General features: G+C 49.5%; 5 protein-coding genes across 5 annotated transcripts, besides 1 other annotated feature; 2 read left to right on the top strand and 3 right to left on the bottom strand.

Moving 5' to 3' along the window:
- Positions 1-97: 97 nt before the first annotated feature.
- FPSE_04541 (uncharacterized protein) lies at positions 98-3,090 on the bottom strand (the record flags this gene model as incomplete). The annotated part of the gene is made up of 6 exons (XM_009257659.1): positions 98-1,950; positions 2,002-2,180; positions 2,227-2,394; positions 2,450-2,711; positions 2,808-2,874; positions 2,917-3,090. The coding sequence occupies 6 exons, from the start codon at positions 3,088-3,090 to the stop codon at positions 98-100; spliced, it is 2,703 nt and encodes a 900-aa protein (XP_009255934.1).
- A 7,597-nt stretch (positions 3,091-10,687) lies between these two features.
- Positions 10,688-12,967, bottom strand: FPSE_04540 (uncharacterized protein; the record flags this gene model as incomplete). Its single annotated transcript, XM_009257658.1, has 1 exon — positions 10,688-12,967. The coding sequence occupies one exon, from the start codon at positions 12,965-12,967 to the stop codon at positions 10,688-10,690; it is 2,280 nt and encodes a 759-aa protein (XP_009255933.1).
- A 5,076-nt stretch (positions 12,968-18,043) lies between these two features.
- On the top strand, positions 18,044-19,724 carry FPSE_04539 (uncharacterized protein; the record flags this gene model as incomplete). Its single annotated transcript, XM_009257657.1, has 4 exons — positions 18,044-18,667; positions 18,723-18,961; positions 19,022-19,370; positions 19,428-19,724. The coding sequence occupies 4 exons, from the start codon at positions 18,044-18,046 to the stop codon at positions 19,722-19,724; spliced, it is 1,509 nt and encodes a 502-aa protein (XP_009255932.1).
- Positions 19,725-20,459: 735 nt separating this feature from the next.
- FPSE_04538 (uncharacterized protein) lies at positions 20,460-22,574 on the bottom strand (the record flags this gene model as incomplete). Its single annotated transcript, XM_009257656.1, has 1 exon — positions 20,460-22,574. The coding sequence occupies one exon, from the start codon at positions 22,572-22,574 to the stop codon at positions 20,460-20,462; it is 2,115 nt and encodes a 704-aa protein (XP_009255931.1).
- Positions 21,946-22,112: a repeat region.
- A 1,023-nt stretch (positions 22,575-23,597) lies between the features above and the next one.
- Positions 23,598-25,214, top strand: FPSE_04537 (uncharacterized protein; the record flags this gene model as incomplete). Its single annotated transcript, XM_009257655.1, has 2 exons — positions 23,598-24,526; positions 24,587-25,214. 2 exons carry the CDS (start codon positions 23,598-23,600, stop codon positions 25,212-25,214), a joined length of 1,557 nt encoding a protein of 518 aa, XP_009255930.1.
- Between the last annotated feature and the right edge of the window lie 13 nt (positions 25,215-25,227).

Here is a 25,227-nt window from a genome sequence, read left to right on the forward strand (position 1 = left end):
AAAAGAATGGGGGGGGGGGAAAGAAGAAGAGAAAAAGTAGCTGAAAAATCTATCACAGTCGAAATACCAATGTATTCCCCATCGCTCAACCCCGTAGTTAGACACTCGTACCAGAGTTTCCAAGGAAGAAATCAATATCCCCTCCATGACCGTTTTGAGCTCGGTGCTCATTCTCGGCGAGCTGCTCCAGGAGGGCCAAGAACGGATCCTTCTCCTCCCCTTGGCCCGTTCCAGTGCTGCCATTGTTGCTCCGGGCTCCGGGGCTTCCTGCTACAGCTCTAGTCTGCGCAAGGTGCATCTTGCCGTGGTTGTCGTCGGCTTGCCAGACGGCAGGGCTGCCAAAAGCATTCGTTGGCACTGTTCCAAACATTGCATCATAGCCCCCGTTGGCCTCATTGATCATGCCCGGGCCAGAATTGGTAATGCTCGATCCGGAACCATAGCTATATGGCGGGCTAAAAGGTGCACCGCCGATCTGGTGCATGTGGTGAGATGAAACAGCATGCGACGTAGGCGACATGTTGAAACCTGCAGCGGCGGCTGCAGCAACTGCAGCGTTGTTCGAAGATGCATCGCCCATGTGCTCATGCATAGTATACATGTCATGATTTTCATGGTGACCTGGAAGGGATGTGGGGGTTGCAAGGAGACCAGGTGATGAATGAGGCATCCCTCCGGGTGCGTATGAAAACGACCGACGGGCAGTGCCTGGCGTAGGAAGGCCCGTGGCAGAGGGGGCGAGGCTTGAGATCACCTTCACATCAGGCCGTCTGCGGTTGATAGGACCGGGCGGTGCTGTGTTCTTACGTTTGAGGTTGGGACGCTGTGGCCTGTCGATGCTTCGCAGCGTTCCCTCGGCTGCCGGTCCGGCACCCATGTCAACTCCGACATCTGAAAGACGGAGATTGGCTGCATCAAAACTGAAAGATGGTCCACCAGGCCCCCCTATGTTTGAGTAACGATCAAAGAAGTCTTCGCTATGGAACCCAGGTGTGTATCGCATTGAGCTACGCGCCAGCGCCTTCACCAATTCTCCGTGAGCGTGGCTGATGTCCTGCAGTGTTTCGCGCTGATGCTGTACTGTGGCCCAGGCGTATCGAAGCTCGTTAAGGAACTGCATCTCACTGGAGAGGAACTCTGTTGCAGAGCTGAAGACATTAACCTCGCCTTGGCTTCCTTGCTGGCTGTAGTGGGCGCCGTGAACATGAACTGTGCCTGCTGTGCAGACACAGTATCCCACAAATGCAGGCCAGTCAACGATTGCTGACTGCTTTCCAAGTTGAATCAACTCCATGATTGCATTGGCGTGAAGAAAACACATGTTGGTAGCTTCGATCTGCCATGACTGATGCTGTCCGGTTTCAGCCAGCTCCGCTAGATCGATGGGGAGGAATGGTCGATAGATCAGGCAGTGAATGAGATGGTAAATGAGCTTGCTAAGCAATAGTATGGTCCCATCAGCCTGTCTGAACAGTGTGCCGAGGTTTGAGAATGCGTCTTCGGTTCCAGAAGCCCAAACATCGAGATCTTGGCGAATCTTGGAAATGGTGGACAGCGTGTGCCATGGGAAGTGGGAGTCGGCTTTAACACCACCAGCAGCTAGATAGCGATTTGTGTTTCCGAGAACGCGAGTGATATCAATGAGCATTCCCATGCTTCCTTGAGGCTTTTTGTCGCTGCCTTGGAAATACTGCAGGTTCGATCCAGTTTGAAAGAACTCCCCCTCGACAGGGAGAGAGGCCGAGTTAGGGGACCAGGATGGAAGGCGCAGCATGATGGTGTTGTCGCTGATCAGACTCGGTCGCTTGGAGCCAGTTGCTTGGAATCGGTCAAGTAGATAACAAGTCCAGAATAAACGACGTCGCATCTCTCGTTCGATTGGCGTCATGCGTGCCTGGCTGTCGGTTTCCTTGTGTATTTCGAGCGCCATGGCCATACCGGTGGCACTCGCTTGAACTTATTAGCATACATCCCGAAGTACTTGAGAATATCGATTCTTACTCATGAGCATGTAAGCTTTCTTCCCCTTGCCTGTTGCCGTAAAGGCACTGACAAGCAACAAAAGTGCCTGCAATCCATCTATCGAAGGTTCATCGGTATTGATCTCCCGCCTAGCCCGCGCTGCGAAGTTTTCACTAAGATTAGCAGCTGCTTGATATCCACTGGCGTCGGTGGTATGTCTAGTAAGAGTCAGTTTGGGGTCCGTGCTATTGAGGGGAAACGTACCTCGCCGCCACCGCCGAGATAGCAAAAGACAAGAATCTCGGGAGTTGGTTGAGTTGATGTCTTTGTCTAATGGAAGACTCATCGACGATGTAATATGGTTTGCCATGAAATCTCGCGAAATAAGTGTCAAGAAGAACCTCGGCTTGGGCAGGAGGGGGTGATAGATCGCTGGAGGAGTTGATTAGCGATGCGGCCGACGTAATAAAAAACATGGTAAACAAACCGAGCTACTGGGGAAAGTGAGCCAGCATCGACTGAAGAGGCGCGAGCATCGACTGTGGCACGTTTCGTGGCCGACTTTCCAGGCTCGGTAGCTTGAGAACCAGATTCAGAAGCTTCCACGTCCCCAACCTCGGGCAGATTCGAGGTCGCAAGCGACACATCGTCCTCGCCCTTTTCTCTCAATTTTGCCTCAAGTCCATCTACCCTCTTCAAGAGTGCTTCCAACACGTCTGTCTTTGGTCCACGTTTCTTGGGCACAGCATCTGTGTCCGAATTAGCATACGCTGATGGGCTAATAGACTCAACAGAGCAATGAGAAGAACGCTATTCGCGGCGCCATCGTTTTGAGATAATCTTACCATAAACACAGGGACATTGGAAAACCTGGCAAGCCTCGCAAGATGGTCGAAGTCGATTGCACTTGATCTGTTGCATTACCGGTTAGAATCAGGACAGTTGGAGTCTGACGGTGTGTCTTGCCTTGCGCTTTCGGCATGACTTGCAGTTCATGGATTCCCGTGGTTCATTGCTCATGCGTCGAGTAGGAAGGCGTTCAATCCCAACTTGGGGTCTAGAAATAGCCACGGGGTGGACTCCAGTCATATGAGGAACGTTCATTGCGTCGTACATGGAAGTGGTCATGCTTGAGCTGACGAAAAACGAGTGTGGTGGTCGGAGTGGTGGTTTGGCGAGTTGTATGTGCAAGTTGTTGCCGTTTTAATGAAATTCGCTATCGTAAATAAAAAGGATTGGAAGGAAGAAACAAAGATATGTTGAAATGATGTGTGAAGTCAAACGTCGTTGATCATTCCAAGCACCGTCACGTTCAAGCACTGTTCAGAGCGTGTGCCTGCAGAGCTCAGTTGGTTGGTATAGTTTGCGAGTTATCAACGATATTGTAGATGGTGTAGACAAGGCTGTGTTATATCAAAATTCCCAATGACATGAACAGAAATGAAGACGGAAATGGAAGGAGGAAATCGAGCCTTGAAGTAAGGTGAGTCGCTGTAGCAGATGGGCGCCAACACGGTAGTATAATAACGTCGGAGACCCAGAATTGAACGACTGACCCGACCCGAACCCCAGTCGCCGGTCTCATTCTGGTCGTTGCCAATGTGGAGGTGGCTAGTGACAGGACTGGGGTGTGGGCATGAATGATGAGATGGTGGTGTCGATGTTGGGATTGAACAAGGTGGGGAAACGGAGGTCAAGATTGGGATCCCTTTGTGGACACCGTTTTTAAATGCTGGCTCTACCACAGTAGGTAGCCCGACAGGCATGATTTCGGTGAATTTGTATCCAGGACCAGTACAATCTTCTAAAAGACAGAAAGCCCATCTTGCTGCAGTATCGCAGCGCACCTGGATGACAAGCCGACAGTGGTGAAGAGAACGCGGTCACCCCCAATAGATAGAGCAAACTGGTCACCCCCAAATGACAGTAACCTAAATAACCCCCCCCCAAAGCACCAAACCGGGGAACTGCATGCCCTGACGCCGTTCCTCTTCGATATTCCCAAATGGGTGCATAGTAGCATTGACCAGAGGTTTCTGTCGATCCTGTCTGGTTTCTCCTGCATCTACTGTTTGATGCTGAACAGGTATGGGACACGCCGACTTGATCGAGCCATGGGCCCCCGTGCTCGGTCTCATTCCAAACGTTCACTCATCGTCGCTCCTTTTTTTTTCACGTAGCGGTCATGGAAATCGAACTCCTTGTACGGATTGTACCAGATCAGACGTCTCGTTGCCACCAGATTGACAAGGACCGGTGCTTACAATACGTACGTATGTATTCATTTGTGCCAGGGACACATGGCCATGCGGGTCCAAAGGGAGTTCCATAACCAGAAACTCGGGCTCCTATTAGCGAAAGTGGCAGGGACAAGGCTGGCAGCGATTGGAAGTGATTCGAAGCATCTCATCTCAATATGATGGCGGCTTGCCTAACTGCTGGATTCTGTAACAGCCAGAGCAGCAGGGCGCCGCTCCATCTGGGATACGCCCTATTGAGGCTTTTGTCGTCTGGATTCCGACGGAAAAAATACTACTGCTGCTTACAGAGCTTGAGCAATTGAAAAGCAGTGTTATTCGTAGAGCTTGAGCAACTCTCCCTTCGCTCCTTGTCAACTTCACAAGCTGAGGAGGCTAAACAGGGGCTTTGATCAAAGGTTTAGTTAGGGCAATGCCGGACCCAAGCCAACGGGTCTCCGTGGAAGGGCACGATGCATCGGTAGGGACCAAGCCCTTTGGGATGGTACGTCTGAACCATAGAAGTCAGGCGAGTCGTGAGAAAGCTTCGCTCTGTTGGTGTTCCAACATGGGCGGAGTGCTGGGGATGTCAAGCGTCAAGGTGAAATGTGGAAGGGTAAAGGCCGGTCCAAGCTTGTTCTTTCTTGCCTATGTTAGTTACTGCTTGTCATTTCGTGGCTGCCGTCCAAGCTTTGCTTCTATCTGCACATAGTGGCTTCCAATGACACATGGCTGATCTAGACTAGTGGTGAAGGAAAGAAGGGCCTGACAGCCGGTGCAAATGGGAGTTGCAATCTAGGGAGGGGGCGTTCTAGGTTGTCCCTGGTTTAGCGGACACTTCGCTTAAGCATAGCGGGAACCGTGTTGTTTGGGGCTCCTATAACTGGGGCGGCAGGGGCATCTCTAACAGCTAGGAAAGAATGGGGCCGAAGGAACGGACGATGAGCTGGAAAGATGCGATAGGCAGGCTCAGATCTTTTCGTACCTTTTCGGTGAGCCTGAAACTCCCGAGGCAGGATCTAAGAGAATCTGCCACAACCTAAACTTGATATCATAGTAATTAGTCGACGTCTTCAGCTGCACGTCGTACAGCATTCATCGCATTGAGCTTTCCTACCCACCAGCAAGCTCGTACCTGCATACGCCGTTTCAAACATGCAAGGCAAGTGGAAATAGAACAGAACAAAACAAACCCAATACTGTCATGTCGTCACGCCTCCTGCGACAAGAGAGAGAGAGAGAGAGGCCTTATCCGACAGATGAGACTCACCAGCACCCAATCCGGCTTCTTTTTCCCTCGCCTCCGCTTACAACGACAGACCGCTCATCGAGATCCTGGTCATCACGTCTCATCTTAACTTTCAACATCTGACGAGCAGATCCATCACTTACGTGCATCATCCTAGGACCCCTATCAATAATGTGCTCTCCTAAGTTACAGTGCGTTTGTTCCCGTACGGGCTACTACCTCGACACTGTCAATCCTGGCTTGGCTGCTTGGGCCATCGGTCCCTTCCACCGACAGACTGGTTTTTCTATCGAGCCTTCACGCCTATATGCAAATCCCAACTACCTACGTATCTCATTCGCCCTAGAGTGTGTCGATGGGGACAAGATCTTCCCATGTCCCTGACTTTGGATCACCAACTCTCATGTAATGCCCCTTGAGGCTGCTCATGTTGCGGGTCTTCAACGGGAACTACCTAGGTACAGTAGTGCACATTACCTCCGGAATTATGGACGGGTTACACGATCTGGACTAAGCTTTTAAGACTCGGTCGAAGGAACAGCGGGTCAATTACCACGAGTTATTCGAATACGTGATAGCCACTACCGCGACGGTTTTCTAACAGGATTCCTTTTTCTGGATACTAGGCTGCAGCTCCGTACCTCTACAGTTCCTGGAGAACCCTTTAGCGCTGTTTACATAGCATTGAGCTCCGAGTGATAACGCGAACGACGCTCCACTTGAGGAGATTCCCGCAGGGCAGAGTGGCTCACCGGAGCCGAGAGGGGTCAAGCTGTTTGATCAATTAAGCCCTTCCACGGAGTACGGAGTGGGAAGCTATCAAAAACCACATGTTCTCATCATATACGTTGGCAGTGTTGTTCGACTATGGATAGGACCGTTAGGGTTTCCCACAGACCGGCACTGCTCAATATTACTGCGATCTGATCAAGGCTGTACAATCAACTCTGAACAGACAAAAGCAGAATAATGTTAACCTACAGCATACACAGCGAGCAATCGGACCTGCATATGTGGGGGCATTGGCGAGCATTTCTTGCAGTCATCATGTACTCTGTTATGTGCAGAGTATGTGGGCTTGCGTTACATGAACGAGTTGATGACCCATCAATGTCCATCTTACTCCTTATTATTAGGTTAACCATCCTTAGTGTGAACCGGATCTACATCTACTTCTTTGTGATGCTGGCACATTTGAGTGTGAGAAAGCTTGAAGTTATCATGAGGCTAACAACCTGGCTAGTATCGGCGCTTGGTATGTGCTTTCTTCACAGACCTCAGTATCGGATTTCTTATCCAAATTCGGTCGTCATTCCGTTTCACGCCCCTCTGACGCTGGTCATGGATCTGCCGGGGCCCTTGTCAATTCATGTTCAAGTGGCTTTAGCTGTCACACTAGGCCTCGCCTCGATTCCATACCCTGTCATCTGTTGAGGTATTGTACAGTACGGAATACCGCACGTCTGATATTACGACGCCTTGCAAACTAATATTCACAATTAAGGCTGGCCAATGCATCACAGCGTTGCATCACCAATGCCGAGTCGACGTTTTACCTAGTCGAGATGGCAGAATAGGCTAAGCCCAAGAAGTTCCCGGCTTGCGAAGTACTCACGACTGTCAGTTTGGCGAATGACCAAGCTTGGCGCTATCGTCTTCCAGAAGTGCAAGGCACAAGTCTACTGTGTAGCAGGTCGCTCAATGCCGGCCACTTTACCCTCCATTTTACCCCAGGAGCTCGATTCCCACACGGTACGTATTATCGGATCATTCTCACCCTGTAGCTACTGAATCTGGTAGAACATGAACTTGTCGAGCTAGCAGCCCATACATTCAACGAAAATGTCGAGTGATTCACCTAAACATGAAACCAGTTGCTTCTGGCTCATCGTCTGAGATTCAAACATCCAGCTTATCAGCTCCACAAGAACTTATGACAGGAAGCTGATAACCTGTTGTCCGTCGTATTCTTACTAGTCTAGACGATACATCTTGATGTTTGCCCTTGTTCAACTTGAAGAGCCAACTCCGATGCGTCCGAATTACTGTCGGCAGCAAGTTTCGGGATCCAAAGGCAAGAGAAGAGGGGAAAGCATACATGGCGACAGCCAGACAGCCAAAAGTGTTCACATCATATCCTGCTACTTTGCATAGTGTGTCCAGGCTCTTGGGCAGCGCCAACTCGCATTTACTTAGCAGTGTCCTTCCCTTTCTCGCCACGCATCTATAAACCGCCTAATGATTGTTCTAGCCAGCTTATCCATATGGGCCAAGACTACAAACAAAATGGGACGAAATATCCTGGTACATTGGATTCGGGATATCCCCTGTCAACGGTCGCCTTACGCTCACAGTTCATCTTTGCTCTTTAGTCCAGCAAGACATCTGTGTTAGCTTTCCATCGCCTCGGACGCATCTTCCGGATCAAGGTCAAGCTCGCTACTCTTCTCTATGGGCCTACATATGTAACGATGGGTATCGGCTCCAGGACGCATATGGGTCGAAAGCTCATACTGAGTGGTCTCGTTCTCCACCAACATGTGGAGGTTCTCCAGCTTGCCTCTGACAAAGTTCAGGTGCATACGATTGTCAGGATCTTTCAACACGGCAGTTGGAATTATGGTCGCTGGACTGTAGCGAGCGTTGGGTTCTAGAGAAAACCCTGAGAACGGACCTAGAAGGCGATCCTGCAACCTGCCTGCTGTCCCAGGACCGTGGCATCGCTTGGCTATCGAGTGGCATAGCTGCCTTTCTCTGTTGTCAGGTAACAATATGTGCCTGCATTAGGCCAGTGATGCCACCTACGTTACTTTACAATTGACTGCAATTGAGTCAGGTCAATCATATTCCGCTGCGAGCCTATAAGGCCAAGTGTAGCACTTGACCTTGACTACATTTCTGATCGGATGCCCCATGTGGACGGATATTACGTTTCTCGGGGCCCTTTGGACTCCAAGGCCAAGAAAAATCGACCAGCCAAAGCCATACATGCTCGTGGGGACATCAACAGCGGCGTCTGTATGCATATCTCAAGCTCCAGATCGTTATTGAGAAGGCGCTTATGCTTGATTTTGGGCCTTTATGCGTACTGGATTGCTATCATCACATCCCCACTCCCCCCTTGAATCACCTTAATTTGATCTCTCGAACTTGAGTCCTTGATGTATTGATTCGCCTACTGGTTTCCGTTGCGGTGACCTTTGCAGCAAAACGGGTCTTTAGTGTTTGAATTCGGCCTGATACATTCCAACATTGGGCCTATTTTCAAACGTATCGCGTACTTATTTTCCATGGCGGAGATGTTTACTTCTGCAAGCAAGCCCACATGCGTCCGGCGTTCTTGCCTTGCAGCGTTAGAACGCTTCCCTATCCCAGGAGAGCTGCAGAGTGGCTCACGTCGAGAGAGAAAGTCTTTGCCAGCAATCTGCTGTAGCGAACAATCTGGTGCTAGCCACGCGTGAGGTGTTATGACTTGAAAGGTGCCCCCTGTTGAGACACATGCGAGGGTCCTCTAGCAATCATCTGAACTTGCTAAACCTGGGGGAGCATGGTATTGTTTTGCTCATCCCATCTCCCATCGCTTCTACATACCCAGGAATACACACGTAGTGCTTTGTATGTACACACACCCGCATATAATGACATACACATGAACCCTCTCCACGCTCCCATGCTTTGGGCCCGAATCCTGTTCAAGTTGTACTGCGATTACCACTACTACATCTTTTTAGTCCTAAGACACGGTGCAAAGTGCCTTATGCATACCGATCTTGGCTGCTTGGCTGCTACTGCTAAGCAATCGGTCTTGCTGCGCAATCTGCAAATCAGTTGGCATATGGTAAAGCCATTTCTTGGCTTTGGTGTCGAGTTCTGCTCAAGTTCTAGATATGGTTTATTACAGGGTGTCTCCAAACGAGAGAGAAAAAAAGCAATTCGGTTCACCCCCGGTCAGCAACAGGTGTCCTGTTATCTCTCCAATGTCAGACATGCTGTGTGAACTTGGCAGCTTTTACCCTTTAATTCGTTATACTGTCTCATGTAAGGCACCTTCAAACTCGGTTACTGCTCTGCCCCCCCTCATACAGTGATCGATTCCCGTCTCTTACCGCCAAAAGAAACAACTCACTCATGTCTTAGATAATCGGGAAAGTTGGAGACTGAACTTGTCCAGATGTTTACGAATGCCGACGGCGCCGCTGGCGGCTACAGTCATTGACCAGGGTGAAGGCATCCCAACCAAGCGCCCTGATCCTCACACAGCGACTAATCCTATCTCATCGGGGGTCTGGGCAATACTCTGCAGAGGGGTGCTGTGGCTGGCTGTCTACAAGGATTCGAGGTGATCTTACGCAGCTGCTGCCCTGAGCCTTGCTGCGATAAAATCATGGCAATGGAATGACACTCTTGAGTGAATCCACACGGAACTCACGAATTACCAAAAAAGAAACAGAGTTTGAATATCATTGTCAATTCAAGCTTCGGTTTAAATTGCCAGAAGCGTCTAGGTAATATTCCACTGTCATATAGGGGACTTCCAATCCGCTGGTTCTCGTATACACCCATAATGATCATATCAAAGTAAATCGTACAAGGGCCTGTCTATACTTAGATGCGTATAACCCACAGTAAGATAGGAACCACAGATCTGGCAGGTCCATAACGGAAAAATGAAACTGCAAGCTTCTACTTGTGGATGCCAACAGGGCTAAATTGGTGGTGACGTAGCGTCACGCCGTGACCGTTGCAATAACAAGCCCACTCTGTATCGACCCTGTGCCTGTTCACTAGGGTCTTCTGTGCACCAGATCGACGTACGTCTAGATGTCACTGTGAACTTTGCTCAAAACGATCGTCTGAGTTGGCTCGGTTCACTTAGAGTCCCCTCTCACTGGAGCGCAAGCCGTGATGCGCCTGATATCGCCAAGACTCTCCGTACTCGAAAACTGCCGCAAGGGCTTTTCAAGAGGTCTCGGTGGTAGTTGGCGCTTGGCGCCAGGGTAGCTTGTCGTGGGTATGCCGGGGAAAGTTCCTTGTTTCTCACCGGACTGATCCAGGGTTTCGTGGGTATCGTTGCCCCTTGGACTCGGGGCGAGTCGGGTATCCAGCCTATTCTCGTAGATGCTCCTATTTTGAGAACACCGACAACAGACGGACCAGTTTGGTGTCTTCGGTTCGTTGTTCGGGGCAAAGAAAGGGTGCAATGCCTTGTCGCTGGTCGTTACTGATCGCCTAACCTGACTCAAGCTCCATATCGGTGGCTCCCACTTGCCAGCCTGACAAAACTGTAAGGCACGTTTTGCCCAACGAGTAACCGCAGGCTTTCAACCGTTGTGAAAGCAGCCACATCGTCAGCTCCATAAGCGGCAAACCCATTCTTCTCAGCAATCAGTCCTGGATCTGAGCTCTTCCTTCCAGCTCCATCGGCCAGATCAAGAAAAACCTTTTTGGTATGCGTTACTCCCTTTGGCCCAACACCTCCGAATGCTCGCAGTAACATGCCAACAAGATGGCTCTTATCCGAACCAAGCGCCGATACGATGACAAAGGGAGCGCTGTCGTTTTCCACGGAGCGAGCACGCTGGAGGCTCTCGAGGCTGATGAAAGGTTCGATCGGAGGTGCGTTTCGAGCGAGACTGATTGGTGTGCGGAAACCGACCGTGTAGATCTTGGATATCTTGAGTGCTCTCATGGCGAAGAAAACAGGGGCTGCGTCGTCCGACGATGAAGCCATAACAACAGCTGAGCGACCGAAATACGCAGAAGGTGCCAAATCGCGTGTGAGTGTGCTAAGTATACCCTTCCAACCAGCATTGTCGAATACAAGAGAGGTTGTTGATCCCAGGCCAGACTGGCTACTGAATTCAACCGAGTCGCTCTGTCGGTGACGCGGACTTGATGGCATCGAACCGGGTGACGATGATCTGGACGATGTTCCAGATTGGACCACAATGGTATCTACAACTCCAATAACGCGAGCAGCTTCAGTCAGTACTGGACCGTTACCTCCATTTAGACCAGCGAAGAAGGGGCTAGTCTTGGTTAATGTATGATGCGGCAGGGCAGGGTTGAGATATGCGCCTCCGAAGTGCTTTTGGTTGCACCACGCTTCGATGCTCCTTGGGTTATTGGGATGTCTTTCGACAACTGCAAATTGGTGCGGGAGGCCTAATTCGTTGATACACTTCTCGTAGAAAGGTGCTTGGGGCGTAGCGCTTCGAGACAATGCACTGGTGATTCCGTAGATACGCTTTCTTGGTAGCTGACCCAGTAGAGATAGCGCTGCATTGATCTCGGCCGCGCTCAACTGACCAGGAGCCGCTATGAGAGGAAGCAGTGGGTGGGTAATAGGCGTGAAGACGGGGTTCAAAGTCCTCGAAAACTGACCGACCTCGCCCATGTTGACGGCGGAAAAGGGTGGTGCGTTTGGATATTCAGCACGCATTTTGGAGCGGAAATACTCAAGTTCGAAATTCTCATTGTGTTCATTGATGATGGCAATCATTTTGATGATATCAGCATAAGGTATAGACCTCTCAAACACCTCCTGAGCGTACGCCAATGGCCATCGGAAGGATCCTGAGAAATCATGGAATGCCGACATGATGCGGGAGTTGCCTCGTTGGTCATACAGCTTCTTGCGTATTTCTTCCGGGAGCCACAGCTCTACATCGATGTACTCTACACCCCACTGGATCGCGCGGTATAGGTATTCGTAGTATAGTTCGGGCCTATCCATGGGAAACCTCCCGTTCTCTCTGACACATCGGGTGGTGAAGATAATGGGAAGTTCTGTTCGCTGACGAAGCAGCATGAGTTGCTCACCAACGTAGCTCAGGCTAGGAACTTCTGAGAAACCGCCTTCGCTGAGGGGTTCTCTCAATAGGTCGACGCGGATCTCAACCGCATCTGCACCCACAGTCAGAATATCGATATTAGGCAGAGCGGCGCGAACGTCTGGGAAGGTTGTGGAAATGAAGTATGTTCTTGGCTTTGCCATAAGAGCTTCATGGCAGTTGATCTGGCCTAGAGTAAAAGAGATAAACCTGGCCAGGTCGCGACGCAGGTAGGGCGATTCGGTGTAGAGGAATTCGTAGTCGCAATTGGCAGAGAGGTGGATGTCGGGGGGCATCCCTAGATTCACACAGTGAGTATTTATGGCAACGACGAGGTCTTGGTTCCTCGCAGCGACATCTCCTTTTGCTTCGCCTGCTGCGACTCCAACGACAAAGCCAGAATCGTCGGCCGAGACTTTGTCAAAGCCATTCCGTATCCGACATGGCGTCCCAAGCACCTCTGCAAATACCGAAACAATCTTGTCCTGGCCTGGTCCAAATACGATAACCACAATCCTGCTATCTCCCCTTGTTGGCGTGCATCCAAATGTGCTGTCACTGATCGTGGCCGGGCTCGAACTGGGTTCATCTATTTGCATGGCGGTGGGATCGGTAGAACCGTTCAAGGCAATCGTGGGTGTTGGTGCGGGAAGCGATTCCGCTATCATCGATTGGACGGCGGCCATTTTATGTGGTTTCTGTTCTGTGCGACTGTTGTATTCCTTGTCGTTGTGTTGGTCGCTAATTCAGCCGAACTACCATTTAGAGCAGGCGCCTTCGGTGCGCTAATGAATTCCGAATTCGATCGTAGCCTCTGTGCCGTTTTGCAGCATGCAACCAAGTTCGTCGTCGTCGTCCAAGGGGATTTTATATCTGGCGCAAATAGTTCCAGTCCGTCGTTGACTAAGATGCGAGTACAAGTTGCGTGGTGGTGGTGGTAAATTAAAATAGTTCCAGTGTTATCTTGAGCTCCGTGATGGAAGAGCGGCGACGGTCTCTAAATTAATGTTAGGGTCGAAGTACACAACAAATCGGATGTCAGTGTTGTAGTCGGTGGCAATAATGTGAAGTGAAGTGCGCGCATGTGTTGATTGCGGATCCTGTGGGGATGTTCCGAAGTATGGGGTAAAGTCGAGCGAGGTTGGATAAGAGAAGGAGAAAGGTAGAGGTAGACGAGGGTCTTTTTGGGGGATGTATGAGAATATCCGCCCAGTGAGGCAGATCAAGCAAGTACTACCGACCTATAAAGGGAAAGAAAAATAATTACACCCCGTGCCTCCCGTATTAAGGCGAGGCGCAGCGCAGCAGGAGGAAGGAATGGCTCATAGGAGAAATATCGAGGAAAGAAGAGCAAAACAAAACAGAGCAAAGACCGGGAAACTGCTAAGTGATGTATATTTGATCGGATGGGATAACAGTAACTAATGTCTGAGCAGACGAGAGCAGAGCAGGCCAGACCAGCCTCAGGTCAGAGCGAAACAAGGGACGAGATCCCTGACGATACCCGATGGGGCTGATGGAGCTGACGAACTGACCTATACCAGGAAGATCAATTCTCGAGACTAGCTGCGACCGGGATGCGGGAAGAGGGAGGCTCTTGTCGTTGGTGGAAGGGGGAGAATCGAGGCGGACGGCGGAAGCTAGGGAATAATTCCACCACCAGATGAATGAGGAGAGTTTGGGTCTGTTAATCCTCAGGCAAGACAGATATCTTAGTAGCTTGGGCAGCTTGGGGAAGCGCAGGTGACATATCTTATCTCGGCATGTTATATGCGGTGTTGTATTGATCAGATATAGTTGTATACAGTGATCAACAAACAAAGAGATTGCGTTAAAGAAACTTTTTACGGTGTTATAGCATCTCCTATCATATTGACCGCAGCTAATACCAGGATGGTGGGTTATCTTTGGATTGGATGTTTATCGTGGGGGTTGTCTCTGTCTTAGTGTCTGGGGTCAACGTCAACCAACCCAACGGTCAACCACGAGCCGGTACCATAGTTGTTTTACCTTGCATGATATCCGTACAGATACCGGATCAGGCTCTCCCAAACTAAAACTGCCCGGGTAGCTATCCCTTTCTTTCGTCTCTACCGGTTGGATTCTCATCTCGAGTCGTAACGTGTCCATCATCCTGTTACAGATTGTCTCGTCTCGAGTCATTCGACGGCTATCAATTATCATGATATTTAGCTCTGCAAGCGGCCGACCCACGCATGTTACCAAAACGACACTACTATAGCGAAAAATATAGGTCTCCGCGAGTATGCAGTGGACGGATGATTTGACTTGATTTGGGGGCACAGAGGATCCCTCCATAAGCGGGCGTCTCCGTCTTCTTTCTTAGCGATCCTTCCATTAGTCAATTGGTGACAGTTGCATACAAACATGCTCATCAATCCCTCACTTACAAGAAGGAACAAACGCCACGCCAAATGCAGGTTGGGTTTGGTTGAATGGGGGTGGGGGGAGAGGATCTCAAGGGTCCAAGTTCCGGACTTATGAAACTCCACGGCCTCTTATAGACGGAAATGAGACAGCCTCAATTATCCTCCAATCATGTATGTTGGTCAAAGTCCCCTCACATGTGTGCTTTAACTCTGTTGAATTCGGCTCGCGGTTGTTTCGAGTCCATCCTAAAATATTCCCTGACCATGCTGTTCTTATGTTTCAAGGCCATGCCCGTGGAAATTCCAGCATGATACCTACCAAACCAGGCTTGGTTGCTTTGAAAGTTGCATTTACAGTTGCATCCGAGGCAATCTTTATCTACTCTAGCTTAGGGCTCGGGGGACTAAATATAAGCCGAGAGCATTGAGGTGCTCGTTACTTTGCTACAGTAGTTTGCTCGTGTGTCATCAAGGTTCCCGGTATCCTGGAATCTTCATCAGGTTTATAACCATGCAAGCATTATTGGGAACAACAAGCAAGCAACAGTTGATGGAATGTTCCCATTCGCTCGCTCCGGTCCTCTCTGTGGATAGCCTCTACTTCAAAACGATACACAGCTTGCGAGCTCCCTTCGTGTTGTGATATGTTACGTATTCGTCTCATACGCAATCTCCGCAATCCGTCACATCCCGCGAGTTATGTTTGACGTTCCCAGCCTTTCATGTATCATGCAAATGTTTATTTTATTTTGCCGCATTTCTCCCATTAGTCGAATAGGTATCCAAATGTCGCTTCGTGCTGCTCAAAGCGGTAATTTCCGAATCTGGCCAATGTTCCGTAGTATTGGGACAACCGCATGTAATGTAGTATGTAGGTTAGTAGGCAGATACGTTGTATCACCAACCAACCAACCATTCAAACAATTGCCGATTGCATCTTCCGTGGTCAGATTCTTATTCACATCAATGCCGTCATCATAGCAGCCAGTGATTTTATGTCTCAGCGTCGTATCGTATCTGCTGCTCGGTAGGCCTCCAGCTGTAACAAGATACCCGGTGTCCAAACATTCTCCAACGTTGTTGATCGATCCTCGATCTCAGTTGAGTATCGGAAGTCAAAGTACCCGGGGAAATTTGTTACAGATAGATTGCTTGACATGATTTTCCATGCTCCATCGTGTTTCGTCACTCGGAAAGCTCTGCGAACCCCATATCTTACTTGGCGTGGTCCCCTTAAGCGAATTGCTTGTCACCCAGTTAGTCCACGAATGAGATATCGCCAAAATTAAAATCCCACACGTCTGGGCAGACCTCGGTCCTCTACAGGGCAGACCTTATTACGCTTCATTGGCTAATTGGCGTCTGATACGAGCTTCTCTCGAGTGTCAAACCAATTCTATCCAATGGTTGACTGGGGGGTGACAGAGCAATCAACTTGGCTTTTCTTGGCTTTTCGCTGTGTGTAACATGATGATGGTCAACAACAAACAGTTTTGCCGAAGTCCAACTTTTTTTTCTTTCTTTCTTTTTCTGCCATGTAATTTTTCCACCGTTCGGATGCTAAGGTGATATTCCATGTCATTCTTGTTGAAAAGTCTACTTTGACTGCATGTGTAAAGAATCGAGTGGCATCATGATTCCCCTCTATCGTGATGGCATCCTCCATCTCGATCTAACAACAATCTTTCACTGGACCAGAGACCGGCCATATTACATTCAATGCCAACAGCCCAAGCAAAAACACCCATGACCAACCTGACCAATTCCTGTCTTGAGACCTGGCACGCTGTCAGATCTTGTTCAGTTCTTTTGGGATTTTCTTATCTCGTGACAAGAACGACACACACTTATATGACAATCTTACCACCAATCGCATTGTCTCTTTCCAAGGTCGCCTGTTAGTTTACGACACAGAGAGCCAACAGAAGAGGCGGTGCAACCGACCAGGCAGGGTCATGATTGATAGCATGACATGCTTCGTTTTGTTCGAGAGATGCTCCGTGTAGACTCTTTCCCTTTTGGAACAGGTGCCTACTGCATTTGACACAATCGTCTGGGGCCTTTGGGTTTGCGGAATGAATTCCCGTCCAAAGAGCTCAGTGCAGAAGTTCCTAGCTTGAGATACATTGTGGCCTGACACTTTTATCCAGCATATCTGGCCAAGAACTTGTTTATAAAAGGTCAGCTGAAGCACGTTGCGAATCTTGACCTTTCGATAGCACCTGAGGTCTTCACACGTGGTGCAGTTTGATGTTTCTATAGTAGAGTACCTGACACGTTGAGGCGATACAGACAAGCAAGACAGTAAGTAGGTTGTAGTCTACTGTGCTGCTTTCCATGCTCTTCATGCTTATATTGCAAATTTCTCACTTCCTTTCATCAGCTGTCGAATAGCTGGCGAGACACTGCTATCGATCTTGGTGAAAAGAGCAGTGACCTCAGAGTAGTAAAACATTGGCATGTCGAATTATCTGATTTCTTTGTTATTTATTGCATGTACATGACTTCTGAGGCACTAATAATTGTTGGTAGCCAAGTGCAGAGCACATGACTTCGCGCTCAGCTCGTGCCAGGAACTCACGATGCCACGCGCCAAGTCAATTAGATGCGGGGCCATGCCCTTTGACCTCAGACAGGTACTTGAAGGCTGTTGTTGTATACAGCGACTTAATCAATTCTTTGCATTGATATAGCATGATTTCTGTCCCGTTTCAATATTTCGGTCGGACCATCTGATCTTACCACGATATTTGAGAAGGAGCCTCGAAAATGCAGTATCCCATCATCCCGTACTATTAGTACCTAGCTAGGTAGTAGGTAGGGTGGAGGTTCAGAACAGTCAACGGTACATCAATGCCTTCATAAAACTTAATAATAATTCTAATCGATATTATTAAGATTTCCTCATTTTAGTCAGGTCTATACTTTTTTAAAAGGCTCGAGACGTTAACCAGATACAACCTTCCAAACGGCTGTCTATAGGGTAACTTCAGTTGAACCTACTGACCTAACATTAGTGGTCTGACCCCTGCATAAAGTACCCCAAGCTTAGAGCTTGGAGCTTCTTTGCTCACTGAAACGAACTGCCTGACGCCACCATTAACCAATCAAACGCGTCAGCATAACCCCGTCCGTCCCTCAGCAGCTTGGCGCGTCATACCTTCCATGGCTTGGTATCACCAGGTCGTCGTTGCTGGGTCGCCCGTCTTGTCTTGACTGTCGCAAACTCTCCACCCGAGATCGCATCCTTTTTCTCTACGACAAACATCAATCTCATCTCATATTCATCAATTCTGTAACCTCCCATCAACCGCGTTCATCTATTCGCCCGCTCACTCACTTACTCAATTAATTGACTTTACCTGAGCCGCAATGTCCGACGTTACAGAGCAGACTGCGCCTGTCGTGGACAAGGCCGCTGCCACATCCAACGAGTCGCTCGCACCTCCTGCTGACGATGTCGCCAACGTTACTGAAAAAGTAGAGTCTGCTACTATCACACCTGCTATCGGCACTCCCAGCGTCGGCACCCCCAACACCGACTTTCTCATTGCGAACGACCAAGACCCCAACAGTAAGAAGGTTACTCTTGCTGACCTGTCCGCGAAGGGCGCTGCTTTGTACGCCCGCAAGAGCTACGAGGAGGCCGCCGAGGTGTTCTCCCGAGCCAGCATCCTCCAAGCTGAGCTCAATGGTGAGACGTCACCCGACAATGCCGAAATCCTCTTCCACTATGGTCGCAGCCTGTTCAAGGTTGGTCAAAGTAAAAGCGATGTTCTCGGAGGCACTGCCGCCCCCGAGAAGAAGAAGGAGAGTGCCGAGACCAAGCCCAAGAAGTCCGCCCAAGCCGAAACCGAGAAGGTGACACAAGAAGGCGTTGGCATCGTCGCCGAGCAAAAGGAAGGAGAAAAGAAGCCAGAAGACATCAAGGGAGATAAGAAGGCCCTGTTCCAGTTCACTGGCGACGAGAACTTTGATGAGTCAGACGAAGAAGAGGTACGCGTTAATCATTGAACACTCATGTTTCGAATATACTGACTATTTTCCCAAGAATGCCGAAGGCGACGAGGATGAGGAAGAAGACGACGATTTGGCTACCGCTTTTGAGATTCTCGACCTTGCTCGGGTGTGTTACCTGAAGCGACTTGAAGCACTCGAGAAAGAGGAGCAGGAGGAGAGTGGCAAAGGCAAGGAGGCCGCAGAGGGCGATTCACCCGTCATGCGACATGTGAAGGAGCGTCTCGCTGACACTCATGATGCCCTCTCTGAGATCTCCCTCGAGAATGAACGGTACGAGCAAACTTTGACATGGATCCAATCCACCCGGCTCTTATTCTAACACTGCAATAGCTATCCCAATGCCATCGAAGACGGCCGAACATCACTCAAGTACAAGCTTGAGCTGTACCCTGAGGAGTCTGAGATTATCGCCGAAGCTCATTTCAAGCTTTCTTTGGCTCTGGAATTTGCTTCAGTCACCACACCCGGTGACGATGGCGCGAACGCTAAACGAGAGGAGATGGACCAAGGTCTGCGTGACGAAGCCATCAAGGAGATGGAACTGGCCATCAAGAGTTCCAAGCTCAAGCTCCAGAATAAGGAGGTAGAGCTAGCTACAATGGCTTCTCCCGAGGACAACGAATTGGCGCGAAAGTCAATACAGGAGATGAAGGAAGTCATTGGTGATATGGAGCAACGTGTGAGTACAACTTGGTCCAGTTGAATCTGTACAAGTCCATCTGCTAACCCCGGACAGCTTGTCGACCTGCGCAATGACCCTGTCGACACTAAGGATATTCTTGGCGCCGATGCATCCATCGGTGGCATTCTCGGTGCTGCCATTGGCGAGTCCGCCGCTGAGACCAAGGCCCGGGTCGAGGAGGCCAAAAAGACTGCTACCGACCTCAGCGGATTGGTCCGCAAGAAGAACAAGGAGGAGACTGCCACAGAAGCTGCCCCCGAGCCCGCACCGGAAGCTGAGGCTAACGGTAAGCGAAAGGCCGAGGAGCCCGCTGAAGATGCTGAGGCGAAGAAGACCAAGGTGGAAGCCTAGACACAGCGGCGAACTGCACTGCTAAGCTGTCGATTGGGAGGGAAAATTCATGAGCGGAGTTTGGGTTAATAACATTCCCTTGGTGAATGAGGGACAGGAAGGATATGCGTGTACGATTAGTTAAAAAGGGAGTACTGGTAATAATGGTTTACATATGTTTTGCGAAACAAGGGACAGGTCTTCGCAACTCGATGGTGTTTTTTTATGCTTTGCAGTGCATCCGGGTCGATTATTTTTACATACAAAGAGAGAAATAAAAAAAGCCAAGTGTTAAACACAATACTCCGGGGTTCATACGATCATATTGGTCAATTGTCTCATGCACAGTATCAAGAAAAGCTTAAGCAATGAACAGATGATAAATGCAGCCTACTTTTCACAAAGAACGCAATGCTCTTTAGAACAAGAAGGTTTCTAGAACGAATTGCTTTTCTCTTTGCATATATAAAAGGGTGAGGTTGTCAAGATTAAACACAACATTAACCGTTTGCTGAAAAGGAACCTCTTCGTAATATACATGTCATCACAAGATTGAGACTTGACAAAGGAAAGATCTCTCAGTTACCACGAAGGAAAATAGTAAAGATAGATATATCGACATGCGTCAAACATGAAAGTGCGTTTCTATTATGAATCGCTCGCAAGACATGCAAACACCCCTTCGTTACTTTTGACACCATATCCCTTACCCAAACAGAAAATAGAAACAACTTCTCTTCTTCATAGCAGCTACTACTACAGCTTGTAGTTTCCACCTGAAGCGAGCTTGACGTTCTTGGCCTTGTTGCCATCCACGTCAGTGATCTCTCCCTTGCGGTTGATAACCTTGACACCACCCTTCTTGAGGTCGGCGACAGTGTCGCGCTGCATCTTGGCCCGCTTGCTGATGACCTTACCGCCATCGACACCACCCGCCTTGCGCACGCGCTCCTTCTCGCGACGACGGCGACGAGCCTTGTCCTCGCGTGACATCTCTTGGCGCGCCACAGGTAGACCAGCCTTGGTAACGACTTCGCCGTTGGCCGCGTTTTCGGTGGAACCAGCCTTGTACACTTCCTGGGGAGCCATGCGGCTGCTCTCGCCAGTGACGCCCTGTGCCGTTGTGGGCTGAGCGTCCTCCATGGCGATGGTCGCGACATCGGCGACGACTGATAGCGAGGGTGCTGTGGGCTTGGGTTTGTAGTGCCATGAGCTGAGTGAGTCGAGACGAGCGCAAACATCCTTCCACATTTGCTCGACCTCCTTCTCTTCTTTCTGTAGCTTCTCGTCCGACTGGCTGACGTAACTATCGGGGTTCTCGTTCTTGACGTGCTCCTCTTCGTAGATCTCTGCCAGACCCTTTGTAGCCTTGCTATCGTCAAGCTCGATAAGACCACGGCGTGTGCCTGCAGAAGCACCTTCTGTATCGGGTCGTCGGCGGATAACCTCGTCAAACTCCTGTGCTAGAATACGGCGCTTAATGATATCTTCGATGCTTTCGCTGACCTCAGGGGTAATAACGGGGACAGGCTTGCCAACGTGCTCAAAGTCGAGATCCTGTTCGAGCAACGAGTTCACGGGACGGTCAACAGCAGCGGCTTCACCAGAGAGTGTCCACTCTCGCTTGGCAACAGAGGCAGCCTCGAGCTTGCGAATCTCCTCAGCAAGCTTGGCTTGTCTGCGCTCGTGAGCCGAGCGTCGTGACTTGGGGTCTCCGGCGGAGACGTCAGAGAGTGCATCATCAGAATCCTCCTGTTCTGACTCGTCGTCGAAGAGATCCCTTCGGACATCGGCCATAGCCCTCTCAACGTCGGCATCGTCGGGCTTTTCGTTTTGAAACTTGACAGACTTTCTAGGTTTGCCACCTTGGTTCTTCCTGCGTGGTGGCGCAAAGAAATCCTTGTAGTAGACCCCGTTGGCGTTCATATCGTTCTCCTCATCGTCCACATTATCCATGTCCATACCCTCATCCTCACTGTCACCTTCTGGGGCATTAAGATCCATATTTCCAAACGTGGGACCGCCCTCGTCGTCACTGTCCTCTTCATCTTCGGCTGGCTGTGCCTTCTTGGACTTTGAGTCAGGCTTGGAGGCAGATAGAGGATCGGCATCCCAGTTGACTTCCTCATCGTCGCTTGCTTGATCCGTGTAAGGATCTCCCTTGGCATCCTGCTCCTCGAAGTATTGTGATTGTCGGTTGAAGTCGTCGAGAGAGAAGAAGCCATCGTTAAGACCATTGGGATCCGCCTCATACTCTTCAGCTTGTTCATCTTCCTCGTCGTCCTCCTCATCATCCTCTTGGTAATCATCTTTTCCTTCCTCAAACTCCTCCTCCTCCTCATCTTCCCAATCGTTTTCTTGGCCGTCTTCGAGTGCTTCGTCTCCTGATATTTGTTCTTCGTCCTCTTCCCCAGACATTTCTTCGTCGCTCTCATCCTCGTCATCAGAGCCCACCTCAAAGCCATCCTCTCCGAACTCAATTGTCTTTGAGTCAGCACCGTTAACAGCAATCTCCCTACGCTCCTCCAGCTCAGCAAGCGTCTCCTCAGAGTACTTTAGAACTCCACCAATGATCCTCTTGGCCTGCTGCCAAACCTGTCCCGTTTCGAAGCCATCGACGTAGACCTTGCGCATCTTGAGAACATCTTCGCTTCCAACAGCGCCTCGCTTGCGCTTGCGGTTCTCTTTTAGCCTCTCTTGCTGTTCATCGCCGACTTGCGAAGCAAATCCTTCGAGAGTTTGTTTGACGAGGTTTAGAGAGTCGGTCGGGATAGAAGCACTGGGCTGAAGGAAGTTGTGTCGCTTGCCGTCGGCTAGGGTTTCGAGAAGCGCCAGAACATGGCTGTTTGTGAGGGAACCGGGAGCGGCCATGGTGAGCGGCGCGGCAGTCAAGGTATGTGAGGTGGAAGTGAGCGATGGCGACGTCTGAGCGGCCATGCTCTGATGGGAGTGGGTTAAGCAGAGCTAGTATGCACTGCTTCAATGTTGTAAAAGCCTATGCCAAAAGAAAGGCGTCGTGCGATTTTGCTGTGATGACTTCGGTTGAGTTGAAGCTGAAGACGAGACAAGATAACTGATAGCAGGAAAAAATTTGGGAGAGTCGACCAAGGCCCCGCGACGAGTAAAGTTTGGGTGCTGTGATTGGTCAATCATTCTTTGCCAAGATAACTGATAAGAGATAAGAAGCCGACCCTTTGCGCTTGAGTTACTCCTTCCTTGTTTAAGTGACGTTGAACTCAAATGAATGTCTTTGAAAATAATAATGAATGTTATTTATTATGGAAACGCTATAAAATTTGGGCATCTTGAATTTAAAAGAGCGTGAATCTATCTACCTGCTGGTCACAAATCATCTGAAAAGGCAATTGGGGGCCAAACATTCGAGCACTATTGGACTTCTCATTTGTGGTCTCGATCGCAATTTCTCAACTCTACGCTCTCAATTATGCACCAACTGTATATCCTACTAACCTATCACATCTGGAAAGTTATGCCTGTGGCTTATAGATCCTGTGGGAAGATCAGGCGCAAGGGAGCCCAGAAGTAGTAAACCCATCTTGGCAATACGACTATTGATTGAGTAGACGCACGTTATACCATCTCAAGGTCATATAAATACGCTATTGGCAGCCTAGCCGAGACTCTCTCGATGTCCCCTGAAGCTAGACATACAAAAGAAACACCAGTTGGTTCTAGATCAACCAGCTGAAAGATTAGATCCAAGAAGAACTGCTCCCCAGTTTCTCATTCGCTCGAAGAATTATGTAAAAAGCACCAGAAATATCTGTGCACTGTTTTATGTGTAGAAGCGAACTCTGACACTTAAGTAAAAAGGGAGCCAGTTCCCTCATAGCTGTGATGAAATGTTTGGACACCTTATAAATCCATGCTAATATGGTATCTGTGAAACTGTTTGCTGTTGTGGTAACGGCATCGAGCCTGTGGGCTGTTGATGCTGGGAAGTGCAAACCACATACATCGTTTTTGACCTTAACATCAGGGGCTTCAACTACCACGTCGCCCTCGTCCAGCTACTTCAAATCAACTGATGATGAAGTGGATGTCGCATCTTCCACTGAGCATCCGACCTCTACAGATTCCGTCGAAACTATGTCCTCTGGTATGAGCGATTCTTCAGCAACGACTTTGGATCAGCCAACAACCTCAGCCTCAAGTCTTTCAGACCCTACAGCTACAACCGACTCGACAGTTTCTTCTGATGATATTGTGATCGATGCCTCGAGCTTCTCGAGCAGTTTCACGAGTGAGATTTTGGACGATACTACAACATTTGGACCTTCAACCACGACAACTGACACTATCAAGATTCTTACTGATGCAACTACATCGGCTGACACTGCTGTATTAAGTGATACTACTGCGCCGGCCGATACTGGTGGTATCAATGCGTCAACTGGTAGTGATGCTCCCCACGGAGCTACAGTCTCTACTGGACTTACCACGTCCATTGAGAAAACTACAACCACCGATACAGCCACGTCTGCCCAATCAACTCCTGCTGAAATTGTCGATACCACCGAGACAATAGTGGCAACCGAAACTACCGCCTCGATGGACGTTACTACAACAGAATTCACAACAATTTCTGCCCTCGATAGTGCAAGCACAATGGAAAGCCTCTGGGCCTCTACCACTGCAGTCTCATGTCCCGTCTATTCAAATCTCCTTGATGACCCAAGCTTTGAGGGGGGAAATACCGACACCAACAAATGGGAATATTCAAGCCAGTCAATTGTACCCTACCAAAAACAAAGTAGTACCTCTCAAGAAGTGCCCCGGGCTCATACTGGTGATCAGTTTGTGTAAGTTGATCAGCTATCTAACCCAACTCCAACTCCAACTCCAGGCTAACGTCTCGCAAGGCTCATTGGTACGGGGGTTGGGACTGATATGCAGAGGCGCGTGTCTCTGGATAGTAACAAGAAGTATCAAATATGGGTTACGTATGCCGCCATCTCTGATCCCGACGAAGATTGGGACTTCAGCTTTATTATTGGTACGACTGCCGGTAAGGCGTTTACGAAAATGGTCAATGTCCCCAAAGGCTCCCCTTTTGTGTATAGGCAAGAAAGCACAATATTTCAAGGCCGGACAAACGACGGTATTGCTACTTATATGAGAGCCAGCATGGGTTCAAAACCACGATCGGTTGCTATTGACGACGTTTACGTGGCCGAGTATGTGCCCTCTTGTGTTGTGCCCATAGCAAAAACCGGACTATGTGGCGGCATCCGAGGGAACCCTGCCAGTGTCGCACAGCCGTACCGAACAGTCAATCTCGATCAAGGAAACGAGGAGATATGCGCACAGCTGTGTGCCAGGGATGAGAGCTGTGTGACATTCGGCTGGCAGGTGGAACCAAATTTCAGAGCCTGTACTCTTTTCAAATATACCCAAGATCAATTAGGAATTGCTATCAGGGACAGAGGAAGGGTATTCTATGACCGGTCTTGTTGGCAATGTACCGGCCTTGAGTGCTTGCCGTCTTGATATCGCCAATGCG

This window comes from Fusarium pseudograminearum, chromosome 1 (assembly GCF_000303195.2).
Source record: "Fusarium pseudograminearum CS3096 chromosome 1, whole genome shotgun sequence".
Lineage (NCBI taxonomy): Eukaryota > Fungi > Ascomycota > Sordariomycetes > Hypocreales > Nectriaceae > Fusarium > Fusarium pseudograminearum.